Source organism: Poecilia latipinna, unplaced genomic scaffold (assembly GCF_001443285.1).
Source record: "Poecilia latipinna isolate Pla-1442-1.1 unplaced genomic scaffold, P_latipinna-1.0 Scaffold315, whole genome shotgun sequence".
In the NCBI taxonomy this organism is placed as follows: domain Eukaryota; kingdom Metazoa; phylum Chordata; class Actinopteri; order Cyprinodontiformes; family Poeciliidae; genus Poecilia; species Poecilia latipinna.
In genome coordinates this window covers 322,525-340,072 of record NW_015112931.1, presented here as the reverse complement: position 1 = coordinate 340,072, position 17,548 = coordinate 322,525, and the positions used below count along the sequence as shown (strand labels likewise).

The following is a 17,548-nucleotide window of genomic DNA, read 5'->3' as shown; positions in this document are numbered from 1 at the left end:
GGGAAAATGAAAGTTAATTCTGATCTATATCATTTTAGCAATTTACAGCAATAGTTTCACTATAAATCTTTTCCTAAAACATGCAGGTGAGTGCAACATAAATTTTACCGTTGCCAGTAATTTACTGTTGCAATAACAATAAATAATGTTCGGTGCATTAACTTTGCCAGAATGTGTCTCTAGAAACACAGTCAACTTTAAAATCTGAGGCGTCAGACAAACCGTGACCCTTTTCCTTGCAGAAGTTTGTCAGAACAGCATCACTAATTACTTTTCTGCTCTGCAGACGTAGACAGCCATGGCTGAGAGCTGCACATCTAATATACTTAATAATAAGTTAGACTACAGACTTTTTACCAAAAAATAAAGTTGCTTTTAAAAAAACAATACAGTGTGCTGACTTTTTGGTTTCCTGTAGTGCAAAACAGATATATCTAAATGTAGCAGCTTTGTGGCTCTTTGAATGCAAATAAAAAAGATCAGTTTTACATTTAAGTATCTGCTGACCACCCAAAATTACAGAAAACAGGGCCAATCAATCCCCTAACCTTAGTTTTATAGGTTGCATTTTTCTTATTAACCATAAAATTTTCTGAATATGACCCTTTTTTTTACGCAAGAATAAATGTAAGAGGCTTTCTTCACCCAGCTGACTAATACAGCAACAAGTGTCTGATGGTAAACGCTTCTCAACAAGCCACACAACTACATAAAGTCATGAAAATGCTAAATGAACTGAATTTAGCACTTTTCTATTCATACTGACCAGTCAAAGTGCTTCAGACTAGAGCCACATCCATCAAATCCACATCTTTCGATTTGCAGGATAACTACTTTTTCTGCTCATCCACATGTAAAGATATGATTTGTTTTATCATAACTATTATTTGGAAATTCATCAAAATTATTGCAGTTTTGTTAAAATGTTAAAACAGAAAAGACAATTGAGACTGCTTAGCATTAGCCACTAATGCTAAGCTAAATATGGCAACACCAATATTCAGGAGATTTGTCCTGGTAATCACTAAAACCAGAAAGTGCTTCATCTCTAATATGTCTGCATTTATATTATGTACATTACATACACCTATTAAAAAGACATAACCCTCTAAACAACAAACAACTTTTCTTTTAAATAGATCAGGTAGGAATAACACATTTATATCTGTAAATCTCTGAATATATGTAAATGCTTTCTTCAAATTCAGAAGTAAAAGAAACAGAGTTACCTGACGATGCCACGCCTTTATATTGTTCAGATTTTTGACTCACACAATTTAACCCAAATGGAGAAACACCTGCGGATGTAAATTAGAGCAACAACTCAAACATAGCGCTTTGTGTGACATTATATCAAAACAAATAATCCATAATATCAGGAGGACAACTTAAATAAGTCTGGTTCATCATTGGACACAATTTCCAGATGTGTAAAGCTGAAAGCAGCAGGAGGGACTGGTGCACTTCCTCAAAATCACAAACATATATATCACAAATTTGCATTTTAAATAACAATGTAATATTTAGCCGTTGCTCAAAATGCTGAAGGTCACAGAGTGATTGAAGCACAGATGAGAAACAGCAAAGAAGAAAATACGCATAAATTACTTCTGACATCATCACTGTAACAATAACAAACGTTGCTGGACGATAAACTGTCCCAGTAATTATTGCAGTAAATTATAATACTGTTGTTCTGGTGACCATTTCAAGAAATATACCGACAATGACATAATAATGCAAGTTCTTCAAATTACATTATTACAGTCAACAAAACCGTAATGAGACCAAAATATTTTAATTTTGTAAATCCTACCTTGCTCCAAAACAGGAAAGGTTTAGTCATCCAGCTGAGAGTTTTCCACTCAAGCGATAGCAACAGTTTGTGATTCATTTCTGAATCACTTTTTTAAGGAAGCCTGAAACTCCAACTCTTTGTGTGGCTGCTCAGTTTTAGCCTCCCTAAGCTACTGACTCCAAAACATGAGTCTGCAACCTTTACAATCCAAAGAGCTATTTTTGAAAACATTCCAGCTGCTTTAAACCCGTTTAGAGCCACAAATGTTACATAACCTTATTTTGCCGAGCAATTTTTTATAATTTTTAACAAAATAAAATTGCATTTCTGTTTTTATGTTCTTTTTTGCAAAAAGTGGACTTATAGAATATATTGTCTTCTATGGGACGTTTATATTTGTACAAAATGGATGGAAATCAAGTAAAAAAAATACAATAAAAAAATCATAAAATTTATCTGAACAAACTTTTTTTTACTCTGATGTGAAAATTCAGTGCAATTATTCCACGAAGGAAACAGAACACCTTCATTTGTAATTATATCAAACCTTAGATGGTTCTTTATCGTCTTTATCAAGATACTAAATGTCATTGTGGAAGATCCACAGAGCCACAGGTTGCAGATTCTTGCTCTCAAAGTTTAAATTGGCAAAACAAATCATTAAAATTTTTATGTTTAAGAAAAATGTGTTCCATAAATCCTCCTGCTTTTCGTGGCTAACCCTGATGTCCTGGGCGTGGCCCGGCAAACGGACAAACTGTTTTTGTTTTCAAGCAGGAGGGTAAACAAATCCACTTTTAATAAGGGCTTGTATCTGATAATCCTCGCCCCAGCAGCAGGTGAGGGCCAACATATGGGGTGAGAACACAGTGCAGGGAACACACACAAGAACCCACGCGAGCTCACAACACACACACTCACGCAGCAGCTGTCGCTTGTTTTCCGAGGCAAGCCCGATCCAACAAGAACCCCACGGTTCTTCGGGAGCCGGGCCAAAAAAACGGGAGGATTGATAATAATAAAAAAAAAAGAAGGTGGGAGAAACATTACTGCAGATGGCAGAAGGTGTAGGGAAACAGACAGGAAGGAGGACAGGAAGTGAGGTTTGTCTTTCTCTCGGCTGATAAACGACACACAGCTAAGTACTACACAGTTATTATAACCAAACATGCCGCCAAGTAATAGTAACACACCTTCCTGAGCCGGAGTGTGTTATAGCTCAACTAATGTACCACTTTGCTGTTTCGTAAACATAATATGTTTGACTAGTGGGAGCTGTTCATGGTTACTTTGCCCTTGTGTGCTTTATGGCGATAAAATTCTTTCAGTGAGGAGGGAAAAAAAATCAATTTGCCCCCTGACTGACTTGGTAACACACAGCACAGAAGCTGTGGAGCTCTGAAAAGCTCACTTTTTGTTGTTGTTTTGGCTTATTCTGAGCAGTTTGGTGAGGTTTTAATAAATAAGGCTAATCTTTTATTAGGAGTTTTAATGTGATTTCCAAAGCAAACTGGTGGCTTTAATGATTTTCCTCCTTTTTCCTCCTAATCGATGTGGTTTACATCTTTGAATTTTCCTCCTTTTTTCCCCCTGCTGTCTCTTACCATCTGTCATCCCTCGTTTTCTCTCCTTATTTCCTTACCGTATTCCCCTTTCCATCTCTGCTTTTACTTTTTCGTCTTGCGTTTTTTTTCTCCCCTCCTCTCGTTCGCCGCAGCCCATTTCTGCTTCTTATGAAGTGTGAAAAATGATCATCTGTGGGATGAAGTGGACAGAAATTCGCCGGCTTAATGGCCTGACAAAATGAATCGCGACCTTCCTCGCCATCCATCACCGCTCTGAGGCGACTGCAGTGAGGATCTGTGAAGGTGCTGGCTTATTGATTACCGGGTTGCAGCTACAAAGTGTCTGATTCAGTGCTCGCGACGTGGCTCGAGCGCCGAGGGGGGTTGGGGAACGGCGGTCGGCGGTGGGTGGAAAGTGGAAAGGGAACGCAGGCGCATGCGACACTCCAAAAAAAAAATCCTCCTTTGATAGATTTTAAATGGTGAAATATTGATTTCCGTCTGGTCCAAGGCCTGGCCGAGCGGGCCGTGGTTATTTGTCGGGGGGTATAATGCCGGACACCCGTTTCTGCTGGCCACCATCAGTCATCCTGACACTAGAAAAATGAGAGGATGGAGGAGAGGAAGGAAAAGAGGGAGAAATAACTCAACACTTCAACCTTTTCTACGGCAGAAGCTTCTCCATGTGTAATGGTTCACACGTGTAGAAGCGTAACCCGGATTATGTCGGCACATTAACACGTTCGCTTTTCAGTGGCTAGAAAAACAGAACAACAACAAACGCCCACAAAGACGACAACGCGATAACATTAACACCCTCCAAACTTTCCTCATTATCGTGTATTTGGTGAAAGTGGTGATACTGCGGAGGCGAGACGGGGGGTGATGACCTACTAAGGGCGCAGACCATGAAAAGGTGATTATTGCTGCTAATTGCCGTCCACAGAGGATGCCAGAATGCAGGCAGGTAGCATTAATCTACATTAATGCTTTTCTGCTGATTCACACTCATTTACAGGCTGCACACTGTTGCAGCGATAAGCTGGAATTAATGGTATTTTTAATGCTGAGCTACAGGAAAAGACTTCTGCAGGCTGAGGCTCGCACTCGGAGAGATGCAATGATTAAAGGTAGCAAAGCACGAGCCAAGAAACTGATTGTTTGTGATTTTTTTTCTGGCTTTAGCATTTTCATGATGCAAATATAAAACTTTTTTGCATGTATAAGACCTGGTTTTAGAAAGCTAACTGAAACCGTCTCTGAAAATCTGAAATCATTAGCAACATTATTAATTAATTTAATGGGTCTACATATTTATAGAGGAGAATTAAACTATTATGCATGAAAAAGTACCTCATGCTGGTGGTTTGATTGTTCATGAAATAGTGGGAGAAAAATCTGATTTTTTTAGTATTTTAATTTCCAATTGGGAGAAAGTTGACCGATTCCACTCGCTGAAATTTAAAAAAAACAAACCGCCTTGTACTTTTCTAGTTGCAGATGCTTTCACATTTTGTAAAAGTAGCTTTTAAAGATCTTGTGTGTGTATATGAAATACAAATTTATGTTATTTAGTTACTAAATAAATCATCATCAAACACACAAAATCCCAGAATCCCAGAATCCCAAACAGTAGATAATATTATTACTGTCCTCATTTCACTCTTAAAAGAAAAAACTTGTGCCTCATTCTCTAAAATAAAATGTCTGTCATCCACAATAGTAAAAGGATTACATTTTACCTGTCTCTAGAGGTCCTTTCTCCATTTTTAAAGGAACATATTAGACTCAAAAGTTATCTAATAATAAATAAATATCTGAACAAAATCATTCCTAACACTCTTATATCTTTAAATAAAGTGAAACCATAGTGTTTTCTGTCATGGTTGTCATTCTGGTTCATTCCTATTTCTTCCTAAAATATTCTTGTGTATCATTTTTTTTTTCTTGCAACTAATGCTACAAATGTTACATCAGCAACACAATTCTACCAATTTAGAAGCTCTACATGTCCTAATTTCCGCTGAGCCTCTTGAGAGTGCAATGCAATGTTTTGGTCCTGAGAAAAACTGAAATTAGCTTGAGAGCAGGTGGTGACTGCCACCCACACACCCTCCATCCAACACACACACACGCACACACTCTCATATTCCTGGTGGGAGGTCTGAGGTCTGGCCCTTTGCATTCCACAGACAAGTGTCTAGCACCTGCTAGGCCTCAGTCAGCCTTTACTGGCCAGCAGATTATGACGGACGGACACACTCCAAATCTGTTTAGCTTACAGTCGGTGCACATGAGTGTGTGTATGCGTGTTTATGGGAGCACTTTTGTTTAGAAAATAAGTACCAAGCATGAGCTGGTTACTCGTTTCGAGGTTTATTGAGGTTTTAAGAAATTAACGCTTTAAAACCACTCCCTAAGGTTTAACATGTGTTTAATGAGATGCTGGAGCGAACTGCTGCTGACTGAAAGAAAGGTGCAACTTATAAGAAAGGCCTTTTTTTTTTTACTTTGCAACCAGAAAAAACTCAAATCACGATGCTGAAACAGAACAAGCATCTCGTTTCATTAAAATAATACAGGTTTAAACCTGCAGTTAGCAAGCAACAACTGCTAGCTTTCTTAGCTTGTGTTATGCTATGAAGACCAGAAGAGTAAAAAGGTTTGACAGAATGCAGAACAAAATTTACAAGCTTACCTACAAAGTCAGAATAAGTGTAACATACATGCAAAATATGACATCATTAAAATAATGCCTGTTAATGTTAGTTTTAGCAGCAGTAGGAATACAGTAGCTATAAAAAGTTAAGATGTTTTACCCCTTTAGTTGCTTTTACAAATCAATAACCAGAGTTTGCCAACAGAAATGAGGGAAACTCCAAGGTCAAGTTGAGGACAAGATGCACATCAACACAAACACACCACCCCCTCTGTGAGGCATGGTGGTGGCATTATCATGCTGTGGGAATGCCTTCACAAGCCCTGGAGGCCTTGTGATGGTAGAAAGCAAAATGAATGAAGCAAAAAATATGATTTTTTTTTTCCAGCAAGAAAACGACCCTTAGCATCCAGCTAACGCTACACAGAAATGGTTCGAAGACACCAAGGTGGAGGTTCTGGAGTGGCCCAGTCAAAGCCCAGACCTCAATCTGATATACATGGTGCAGCAGGACTTAAAAAGGCTCAGAGAGATAGAGCAGATCAGTTAGGAAGAATAGAATAAAATTGCAGCATCCAGATGTGCAAACGTGACTGCAGCTAAATACAGATTTGAATATTTATGCAATCTCTTACATACTGTTATTTATTTGTGGTTTTGCAGAAATCAGTCTTCATTTTCTTTTTGTAAATTGAAAAAAGCCAAAATGTTTTTTGATAATGATTGATTTGTAAAAAAAAAAAAAAAAGAAGAAGAAGAAAAAAAAAAAGCACTGGTATTACTTTTCCATCTACATGTTTTTGCTTGAATTTATTTTTGTAAATACTGCAAATACATATTATACAATATTCATCTCATTTCAATTCAAGGTTTTTTTGTTTAAAAACTAAAAAGACAGACAAACCCTAAAAGCTGTACCTGCAGTGAAATTAAACTTTTTCGGACACTACAGACTCTGAATAGCTCACCCACAGAGTACACACACACACACACACAGACACACACACACACACACACACACACACACACACACACATACACACCTTCAGCAGCCCATGTCTGACAGGTGCACATGTCAGTGGTTAGTTCAACCTGGATCAGAGCATTTGGTCTCACACTGTAGCAGCCAGGCCCCAAGGGTGTGTGTGCGTGTTTAAAGAGTGTGTGGGTAGGCAATGTGTGTGCGCTGTGGGTCCAAAGCTCAGTACCCAGACACTATCCATATTGTTTTCTTCAGTGGAGCTCGAAAAAGAAAACGCTGATTTACAGAGCTGTCTGGCACTGGAGCACACGGATGCATGGCTGGGTAGGCCTAATGGAGTTTTCAGCTTCGGATTTACACTTCTCCGTCTATGCAAGCAGTCGAAGCGCTCACTGACGTTGGTGCATGTCTTAAGCACTTTGGTTGGGACATTGTTAGGATTTATTGAGTTTAACTTTACTTTACAAGTAAAAAAATGCAATTTGCTCAGGCAAGCAGATGTACTTTGCAGAATTAGCTCATCCAGAAATCTAGAGAAAAAAAATCCCCATGACAACTCGCCTTAATCAAAATCTTTCAACGCGACAAAAAAAAAAAGGAAAGATGATCAGAGTTTATGAAGTGTTCAAAGAGCTGTCAAATGAAAGAGGGTAAGCACAGGTCAGCTCCTTGGAATTAGCCATCATCACATTGGGAGTCAGAGAGCTGGAGCCGATAATGCTGGGAATCCCACATTAACGCAGTAACTGGGCCTAAATCGCTTTTTCTTCTGTGTCGGATTCTTGGACGGCCATCATGGCAGGACTGTGTAACTGTGTGCAGCTGCCCCCAAATACGCTGGCCTGAACAAATGAGCCATTTCACAGCTCACAAAGCATTTAGCCTTCAGACTATGTGAACAAATCCATTCCTGAGCAATGTTGGGAAGGACACCCATCCATTACTTCCACCGGCAAACCAAGGATGCCCATCACCAACCAAACTCTAGTCTTCAAAACAAAGCTGTGGTCTGACACCGGTTTGAGTTACAATGACATTACGTTTTTTTCTTAACCTTACCTGGTAGAACATCAACAACATATTGGATTTACTAACAAATTAAGACTCAGATTTTTATTCTCAGAAAACAAATGTTAGATTTTTGCAATAAAACACCAGCTCGCTAAAACTAGCCAACTCAAATATTAAATGCATCCAAGTTTTCATTTGAAATTTCCATTAGCATTAGCACATAGCCTGTGTTTCCATTACAAATGTGAGCAAAATATTTCACTAATGTTGAAAAAATACAATTTCACTATTGCATTTTTTTCCACTAAATAAGAAACAGAATTAAAATGATATGTGAATAAGTTTGTTTATGCGATTAGATGACAGGACTACTTCCTGTTGTCTTCTTCTTCTTTGTGGTTTGCGCCAGTAGCAACATCCTGTTGTTGATCATGTGACTCACGTGACGCAAAAAGTGTTTCCATTGCAGTCTTGCGAAATAATACGAAATAATACAATTTTGATTTAAAACCCGCCCCATCAAAAGAAAAGTTTTTTCAAAATTGATGTGTTTCCATTAAGCAAATTTATAGTTGGGAATAATTCAGTCTATTGATTAAAATAATGTTCCAAAGGAATGCTAATGATATTGCTAGCTTATGTGGGTTATGATAACAGACCCACTTGTATTATTTTTTTTACATCAGCTCTAAAGCAATCTGAGTTAAATCCATTGTAATTTATTTATCATAACTTGAAATTTATTTTTTAACTCATCATTACATTGTCCAACTCATACCTTACTTTGTTGTCTCTTGCTGCATTCCTCGTTGTCATCTTCAGTAGTTATTGCCTGTTTCTTCCCTGTTTGGTCTCCTTTTCTTCATCTCTTCCTTCTAAAAACAGAAAGGAAAAAATATTTCTAAGCATGAAAAAGTATTTAAGAAGAAAACTTAGCACTTATAACTTAGACGTTTTCCCATGTCATATGTGAAATAATCTGCAAATATTGACTTAAAATAAGCTCCTACTTCTTGCTGAAAATTTACTTGTAAGTCAGGTTTGTATTATTTTGAGTGCAGTTTGTTTTTGCGATGCAAATATAAACAGTGTGAACCCAAACCATGAGTGCCAGCTAGGATCCAAACGTCTCTGCTCACAGTTTCTGCCAGAAGATCTTCCAGCATGTGAGCCAGAAACTCAGGGTGTCATGGCTACCACAGAAGAAGCACTAATCCAACTTGAAGTGGACCGATTACTTTAATCCACTAATAATTCTTTAGTTTCTACGGTGCATTAGGTAGAGCGGTGAAAAATCTGTGCACAATGAGTTCAAAGAAACAAAGAAGGCAACTCTTATAATATACTAAGCAAAATTAAATAAATAGTTGATGCTAAATTCAAGACTTTTTGCATTTATAGCTAGAACACCAGGGAAGCTCTAATCTTGTGATTTGTGAAACTTTTGCAAAATTTTCAATCTTACTTTTCCATAAATTATTAAAATATTGTCTTGTGAACCCAACATTATACATTTATTTTAATTTCCGAATCAATCGTTAGAACAAAATTGATCTTAAAACCAAAAACAATGTTTAAAATGGTAAAATAAGTTTGAAAATCTCTACAATTAGAGGTCAGTGTGAGGTTATGCTGCTGCAGTACAGAGAGGCATTAATTTGAAAGCATTTTACACATCTGTAGCAGATGTGAGAATAATTGAGGAAGTGCCCTGGTTTGGACAACAAAACAAAATAAAGCTCAAGAAAAAGAACCAGGCTGATTTCTTCATTTGCTCTTACAGGCAGGCGAAGCTGGGATTTGTCTCTTGGGTTGCTTCTGCAGCATTTATTGAAGAAAAAAAAAAAGAAAGAAACCAAGAGAGACAGAAGGAGAGAGAGGGTGGGGGGATCAAGGTCTCTCCCTATAATTACAAAGATAGCATGGCTGCTCTCCCTCCCTAGCGGAGGCTCCGAGGCGTCACTCCCAGTCCCTTCCTTCATGCTGTACAAAGACTGTTCTATCAGCCCTGGAACGGCATCATCGCTTGTAAATTAATTTGGGGTTCCTGTCAGCCGGGCCCCTCTCCTCTTATCTGGTGGTGTAATATGGAAGCCTGAGAGGCCCACGTAGATGCTGCTGAGAACACTTAAAAGAGCAGAGGTGAAGAAGAAGAGGACGGGGCGGGGGGAGGGCGTTAAAGAGAAAACGGATAGATAGGAGGTAAGAGAATCACGTGGAAGAGGTGAATTGGGCCCTAACTGGATGTCGGAGAACGACCTGACTCAGTGATAAGTGAATATGGCCTGGCACCCTATTTTACACACTCACACACAGGCCATTCGTCATCCGGACTGGACTCCACTCCGAAGGGGCCTTCACCTATCAGCACTATTTGTCGCCGTGTCACAGGCTGCGGATAAATCTTCTCCCAAGGATCCTCGTTTAAATCCGCCCCCTATTACCAAAGGTCCGGCCCCGTCACGATCGCACAAGCTTAATACACACTCGCGCACCTCTGACCCCTTCGGTTGTTTGTAATTAACCCCTCACCCGCTGTGTGTAACCTCAATTCCCTAATGGCAATAAATGAGCCTGCGTACAATCCCATTAGAGGACGGCGTCATGATGGGGAATTAGGAGCTGATCTATGAGCAATGGGAGCATTTTGTTATCCAGTTAAGGTGGAGTCTTTGTTACCAATAGAAGAATTGTGTCTTCCACGTATCTGCTGACTTTACAGGCGACTAAATAAGATTTAATAGCTGTGGAAATATAAGATCTGTTTGGGATGAAGATATTTGAGCAGCTTAACAATAACAAAACCCAGAATTATGGGGGGCGGGGGGTTATATTCTAAAATCAATGGATTAATTTTAGTATATAAAATTTATGAAATTCATAATTTATGCACTTAATACACAAAAAATATCTTTAATGCACTTTTCTCTGGTGATAAATGACTTAAATAACAATAAATGCTGTCAAAATGGAAACAAAGCGCTGATTCAAACATTGGATAGCAAAAGTGTTTTGTAATTCGGTTGACCTTCATACTGTAATCGAAGGCTAATACCCGTTTGTTTAAACTACCTCTGATTAATAACAACTGGAACATAATTTAACTTTAGTCATTATTCCAGTATTTTCTGATGATTAAACAGTAAAGATAATTGATAATTTGAGAAAACTTAAGATTTTTAGGGGACAAGATGAATACTATATACCTCAAAACTACTGTAGCTATGTTTTTTTCTATTTTTAAAGATATATCTTCATAAAGGCGCTTTTATTTCTCTGTTTTTGCACTTTATCCAACAGGGATTACGTCTGGGAGGAGTATTTTTTTTCTAAACACTCCACACTTAGTACCTACAGCAGCACATTTAACTAAAACTCAGGTTTTGGCTAAGAAAATAATTCTAAATATTGGACTCTGATACCACAGAAACACTCATGCTGTTTCATTCTGCTTTTTTCTGCTGACAATAATTATCTCCACTCTTCTTTTCCACATTGAACAAAAAATATCTTCTTTTCCATGTGCACGACCGGAGCTGCTGAAGCGATAAAAGCTTTTCCAAGACCATCGCTTCCAGCTTTGTACATTGAACAACAATGAGGGGAAAAAAAAAAAACAAGCCAGGAATATGGGGACATATTCAGATATCTTGGCAGAGCTCCAAATGGCACATAGAAGAAAACAACAGAGGCTTTTTAGGCAAATGAACAATAAGACATGAATCATCTATTGTGGCCCGTTCTGCAGGGCTGGAAGATGAATCCACAAGAAAAATTGGTTAGTGTCCAGACATACGGGAATGTGGAGGTGGACTGGGCTGAAGGAACGATGGTCGAATTCCCAACAATTCGTTTCCACAAAGCACTCTATTTTTTAAGGATATTGCGTGCAGTTTGTCATAAATTTGCATAAAGGATAAACAGCTCTGGACAAAAATATACGACCTCAACGCAAACTTAATTGTTTACACATGTAAGCAAGGTATTTTTTATGGTACTTTTGTCAATCTCAACTTATGATTCACTTTTACAAAAGACGTGATAAAATGACTATGAAAATAATTTGATCAACAATGACATTTTGTTTTGTTTGGGTTTGTTTTTCTGCTTCTGTTTGCTCTAAAAGAGATTGTCTTTTTAACTTTTGGATATCTACTGCCATCTAGTGGCCACGGACAGAGAGCACACACAAAAATGTAAACAGTAGAATTCTTTGGTTGCAGAAACATCATATGAGACTAAATCTAATTGTTTTTAACTTAAATTTTAAATAAGTCATTATAGTAAATACAGCAGATAAAAGTAATGAGGGTAATTAAGACTTGTTCTAATCTGAACATAGCTTTCTGGGTTTTGAAAGATGTAAAAATGCAATAAATATGCAAAAATTGTTTGCTAATAATTAGCTGTTGATGAATTGACAGTTCTCACAGATCCAGCCTCTTGTTAAAATTTCAGATTAAAATCACTTTTGCAATGAAAGAGGAAAAACACAATATTTTTATCTGAATCGATACATCCTAATAAATATATTTAGTTACTGAATTTGATTAGAAGCATGAAATCAGTCTAAAAGCGTCTTATGTTGACAAACAACATGGACGACATCTCAGACTTGGGCCAACACACGTTTCTCATTATTTCCCTGATGAATTCATTACAGAAATAAACTGATTCATCAACAGCAACACAGCCGTCCGTCTACCATTCAAGTTTGTGATGCAAGGCGCAGATTAATCTCCTTGCCTGCATCAGAGAATAAATCACTCCAACATAATTAAACGGGGCGAGGTTATAAGTGACACTAGGTTCCATCTAAATTACACACAGAAATTTGTTCCGTTCATTTTGATCATTTTACGCCGACATGTCTCAACTTAATCACACTTGTCACTCTTCTAGAATGTGACTTGACAGACAGCTAATTTATTCCTATGGACGCTGTATATATCCGATATCTACAGTGGTTCCCAAAAGCTAATTTTGATTTATATCGGATGGTCAAAGTTTGTAGAATTAACATATCTGCTTTAAACTTCTCAATAATTTTATTTCTGAGTGTTGTGTTCCTTTTCATTATGCTAAACAAACCTCAAAGAATAGCTGCATTTATACTGAAAACCAAGTTATGCACAGGTGAACTCTATTTACTAATTAGTGGGTTTCTTAAGGTCTTGGGGTATTTCTAAACAGTTTTCCAGATTTTGGGAGTGAAAATTGGTTAAAAACATCTATGTTGTATTGGTCTGTGTATAATTGATGAAAAATAAAATAAAAATGTGTAGGGAAAATGTTCAATGAATTGTTTAGCAGCCCTTCCGTGCGGACAAGACCGATTCAAAGCGGCTAAAAGTCAGAAAAAAATAGAGATGGAAAGGTTTTTCGAACAATGCAATAGATAAAAATGGTTCACCTTTTTGTGTCAGCATTTCTTTTCTCTTCTCGTTCTTCGACGTCTTGTCACATTTCCTTCCACTAGTTGACATTTATTGTCATTTCTGTCCAAAGTTGCCACAGTAGCTCGGTTTTTAAACACGCACGAGAAACAAAACTAGCGTTTAAAAAACATGCTAGCAATGGCGCCAGCTGTTTTATCCAAGTAAAGTCCTGTATTCACAATTCAAATTTCAACCCCTTCTTTAGAAATTGTTCTTCTAACATAGTATTTGTATTAGGTAAATATAAAATATTAATAGTATGCGTAAAATCTGCAGTAGCTATTTTGACCACACGGTGTAAGTGTTGAGTCCACTTGAGGGTGAAGTTACGTTTCATCCATTGTACGTCATTTTCTGCTGTGCCTGCTCCAGGGTGGCGCTAGGGGACGCTAGGATCCTCCTGGATCAGACATTGCACTCCTAAAAAATAAAAATTTTAACTTCTTTTGGGTTTTTTTGTGATGAAACCTGACTAATATATTTAGCTTAAATCCAAAAACAGTCCATAATAAGCAATTATGAAAATGACAGTGAATCGTTTTGGTGGCAGCCCACAGAATGATGCTGCCACAGCTAGGGATCGGGAATCATTGAACTTGAAATAAATAGTATAGTGATAATGATCAATTTCAAAAATAGTAAAAAGTACTGTTGGAATTTATGTTTACAATATCAATTTCTAGAAAATATATGCATGAATGCAGTTTATAATTGTAGTTTAGTGATAAAATGGTGATAAAATACCTTTAACCAGTTAGCTAAATAATACTCGTGCATATTGCTTCACTTTCATGTGTTGTGCTGCTTGCTCGAGAAAAGCATGCACATAAAATAAAAATACACAGATCTTAAGAGCTAAAAAGTCACAAAATTACATTTCAGAAACAAACCACCAAAATTCCAACTGTAAACAATAACAGCTTGCTTTGTGTTAGTTTCTCTTTTAATTAAACCAGCTTTTGTGTTTTCAATTATTTCTTCTTTCCTGCTTTTGTTTTTGCTTTTTCTCCCTTTTTCTTTGTTGGTGTCGTGATAGGAGTTGGTATTTTTGGGCGCCCAGCAACAATCAAAGCTTCCTGCTGCATTTTGATCTGAAAGATCTCCTTGCGGAGGGACGTCTCTTGACTCAGACTTGCCAGCACTTGGCCTCCTGTGGCTTTGACTGCAGATCGAACCAACTCCACAGCGCTCTACACAGAGGAGCAGAAATAAAGCAGCACTTACAAAACACAGTTTTCACTGGATTTAGATTATTTTAAGTAAAATAATACCTCTTTGTCCAGTTCTCCATCTGATGGGACGTTAAAGTCCTCCAGAGTGACCCGTGGCTCGGCCAGGACACATTTGAGTTTTTCCTCCAACTGCTCCAGGGAGGAATCGAGTTTTGCTCGCAGCTCAGACTGCGCCTCCCACATCTCAAGATCAGTGCCCTACAGAATGATTACAGTGTGTCTGAAAAGCTTTATATTTTTTCACATTACAACCACAAACTTAACGAATTTAAGGTGATAAAAGCAACAATACCAAAACCTGAAAAGTGTTGTGCACATTAATTTGCTTCACCCATTTCACCATCTTTGCTGTTTCTTCCTGTTCCCACAGCATGATGCTGCCATCATCATGTGCCACTATCAGCAGGGTGTGTTCATGTTAATTTGTGGAGTTAGTTGTACATGCATGTCACATTTTTATTAGATTTTCACATTTACTTTGATTTCGTTAAATCAGAATAAAATGTACTGACGTTTATGAGAAAATGCAAAAAGTACCAGAGCTTACAAGCTTTATTAAGACGATCAAACCTACATTGGGGATTAAAAAAATTATATCAAGATTCAAAGTTTCCCCAGAAAACTTGCTAAGCCCGGTGTTTGGGTAATAGGGCAGTCATTCATCCAGCGGCTCATTATATTTTTGAGTTAAAAAATGTTTAAACTTGACAGGAAATTTGAAAATATCACTTGATAATCGTGTTATTGAAAGTTTGGAAGATTAACACCTGAACACCAACGATAAAGTCTTAAAAAAATGCAAAAATTTTAAAAAGGCTTAAATAAATAAGCTATGCTTAGCCTGGTGGGGGCACAAGTAAAGCCTGGTGGCCCGCCAGGCTTATAATACACTGGGGGAAACCCTAAAGATTGTATCAAAGTATCAAAAATGGGAATATTCTAGCTTCGCAGTAAAGGTCCCTTTTGTAGCAACAAGTGTGAAAATTCACTTCCCACATTTAGCACTCAAATTAGTAACAGAAGCCAAACAAAGAGCGTTCAACATGTTACTTTCCCTACCTGTGCTAAAGGGCAGGGGGTGGGCGGCAGCTGCACATCCAGCTGTTTCTGAACAAGCAGCTCCTCAGCCGTTATACCTACGGCCACCTGGAACAGCCTCCTTCTGCAGACGCAGATGTTGATCAGGTACTGGGTGAAGACATGCCGGTGTAAAGGCGTCAAGTATGGGAAATGCTCACACAGCACATCTCGCAGCAGGGGCCAGAAGTTGTTTAGGTTGAATTCTGGGTGGATAGAAGAAGAATAAAGGCAGCAGATAGAGGAGGTTTAATGAACCAAAACGCAACTCTTGGAAATGATTTATTTGAATATATAAACTACTCTGAAGCTAAACCAGCCTGAGAGGTTGTTTTTTTAAATCACGCTATTACAGGGTTGCTTGTGTAAGCGACACAGAGAGTGAATCATTGACTGACTCACTCTAATTTGAACGCACAGGTGGAAGAAAGCATCTCTGTTTGCCTATCAACAACGTTAAGATTTATACGACAGAGAGAGCATAATGTGGATTTCCCCAATAAAGGAAACAGGTGTGTTTTTACCGTACGACTGTGGGAAGATGCCCTTGGCAAGCGTAGCTGAGTTAATCACGTCGGCCCAGGAGAAGCCTTGCCCTGCGGTGAACATGGCGACATCATATACAAACGCTTGATGCAAAGGGAGCTTTTCGTTGGTAAACTCGAACCAATGGAAGTGACGGCTGAGTCTTTGGATGCCAGCATTCCTCTGGAAACAGATGACACACATAAGCTATCAAAACCTAGATTGAATCAATTGTTAATCAAATTAATCAAAAAAAGATATCATCCTTCCACTTTACCATCATTAACTACTTTGTGTTGATCACATAAATCATATAAAATGCTTTAAATGCTGTGGTTTTATTGCGATAAAATATGAAAAGTTGTCTTTTTTGAGTTGTTTTTCTAGACTCTGTACAGCAGTGCATCATATTAAAGCTAATTTTCTAAATTCTCTGTCAAATTATTCAAAAATGTTCCTTCAAAACATACAAGTGGCCTTCACGTTCATATCTGGTTACTGCATTCATTATTTACTGCTGATATTCCAAAACACTTGAACGCAGCATTTGAACCAGGTAGTAAAATGAAAGGCCCGGTTGGTTTCCTACCGGAAGCCTCGCTATCTTTGCCATCTCCGTCTCTGTAAGGGAATCCATCCTGAGAGGCTCGAGGTCACTCGGTTGCCATTAGAGACCAACGCGGAAGTTACGCTATCGCTGTGGAGGACGTGGTGACGTCACTCGTCAACCTAAAACCCATTCAGTGGCGTTCAATGTGTTGAAATCGACTGGGTAAACAGCGCGTTTTGTTTACGGATTTCAATTGTGGCTATTTAAATTTATACTGAACGTAATAAAGAGGGAAAAGTGTTAAATTAAAAGAAGAGTTAATGTTAAGAAGCTAAATAAAGTTATAACTTTATTTATCCAGCCCCACACAGATGGCCCAGACGTCTCTAATCCTCTTTAGCAAGGACCCCCTCCGCTTCAATCCTTTATTCCCCTCTCTATCCTCCTGCTCGCGAACAAATAAAGCAGAGTTTTGTGTCAAGCTGATGTGACGTAAACTATTTCTAATTAATGCTTTCAAAATAAAAGCATTATTTTTGCCCGATTTGGTCCCGTTGTAACATGTTGTTAGAATTCTACTATTCATATTTAGCTCTGAAATCATCCCGCTTTTTCTGTTTTCTCCAATAATGTCTATCTGTCTGCATATTAAAATCCTGCTTTGATTTTGACATTAATCAAATATGAGAACGCTTTTTTAAGCATAAATAT

The 17,548-nt window shown here is 38.0% G+C and overlaps 1 protein-coding gene across 2 annotated transcripts; it reads right to left on the bottom strand.

The window, feature by feature from the left end:
- Window positions 1-14,209: 14,209 nt before the first annotated feature.
- On the bottom strand, window positions 14,210-17,517 carry cunh8orf74 (chromosome unknown C8orf74 homolog). Of its 2 annotated transcripts, none has more exons than XM_015034870.1 (5): window positions 16,822-16,913; window positions 16,287-16,470; window positions 15,745-15,968; window positions 14,725-14,883; window positions 14,210-14,643 (listed from the first exon to the last, which is right to left on the bottom strand). In XM_015034870.1, exons 2-5 carry the CDS (start codon window positions 16,369-16,371, stop codon window positions 14,425-14,427), a joined length of 687 nt encoding a protein of 228 aa, XP_014890356.1. In that variant the 5' UTR covers window positions 16,372-16,470; window positions 16,822-16,913; the 3' UTR covers window positions 14,210-14,424. The 2 variants fall into 2 exon arrangements, with proteins under 2 accessions (XP_014890356.1, XP_014890355.1); XM_015034869.1 differs by having other exon boundaries at window positions 14,211-14,643; window positions 16,877-17,517.
- Window positions 17,518-17,548: the final 31 nt, after the last annotated feature.

What these genes read in the sequence shown, in the direction of transcription:
- cunh8orf74 (XM_015034869.1), bottom strand. Translation starts at nt 16,924, where the DNA reads ATGGATTCCCTTACAGAGACGGAGATGGCAAAGATAGCGAGGCTTCCG. An exon ending in CAAAGATAGCGAGGCTTCCG is followed by an intron (nt 16,471 to 16,876) that starts GTAGGAAACCAA and finishes ATCTGTTTCCAG; the next exon opens with AGGAATGCTGGCATCCAAAG. An exon ending in ATGGAGAACTGGACAAAGAG is followed by an intron (nt 14,644 to 14,724) that starts GTATTATTTTAC and finishes TCCTCTGTGTAG; the next exon opens with AGCGCTGTGGAGTTGGTTCG.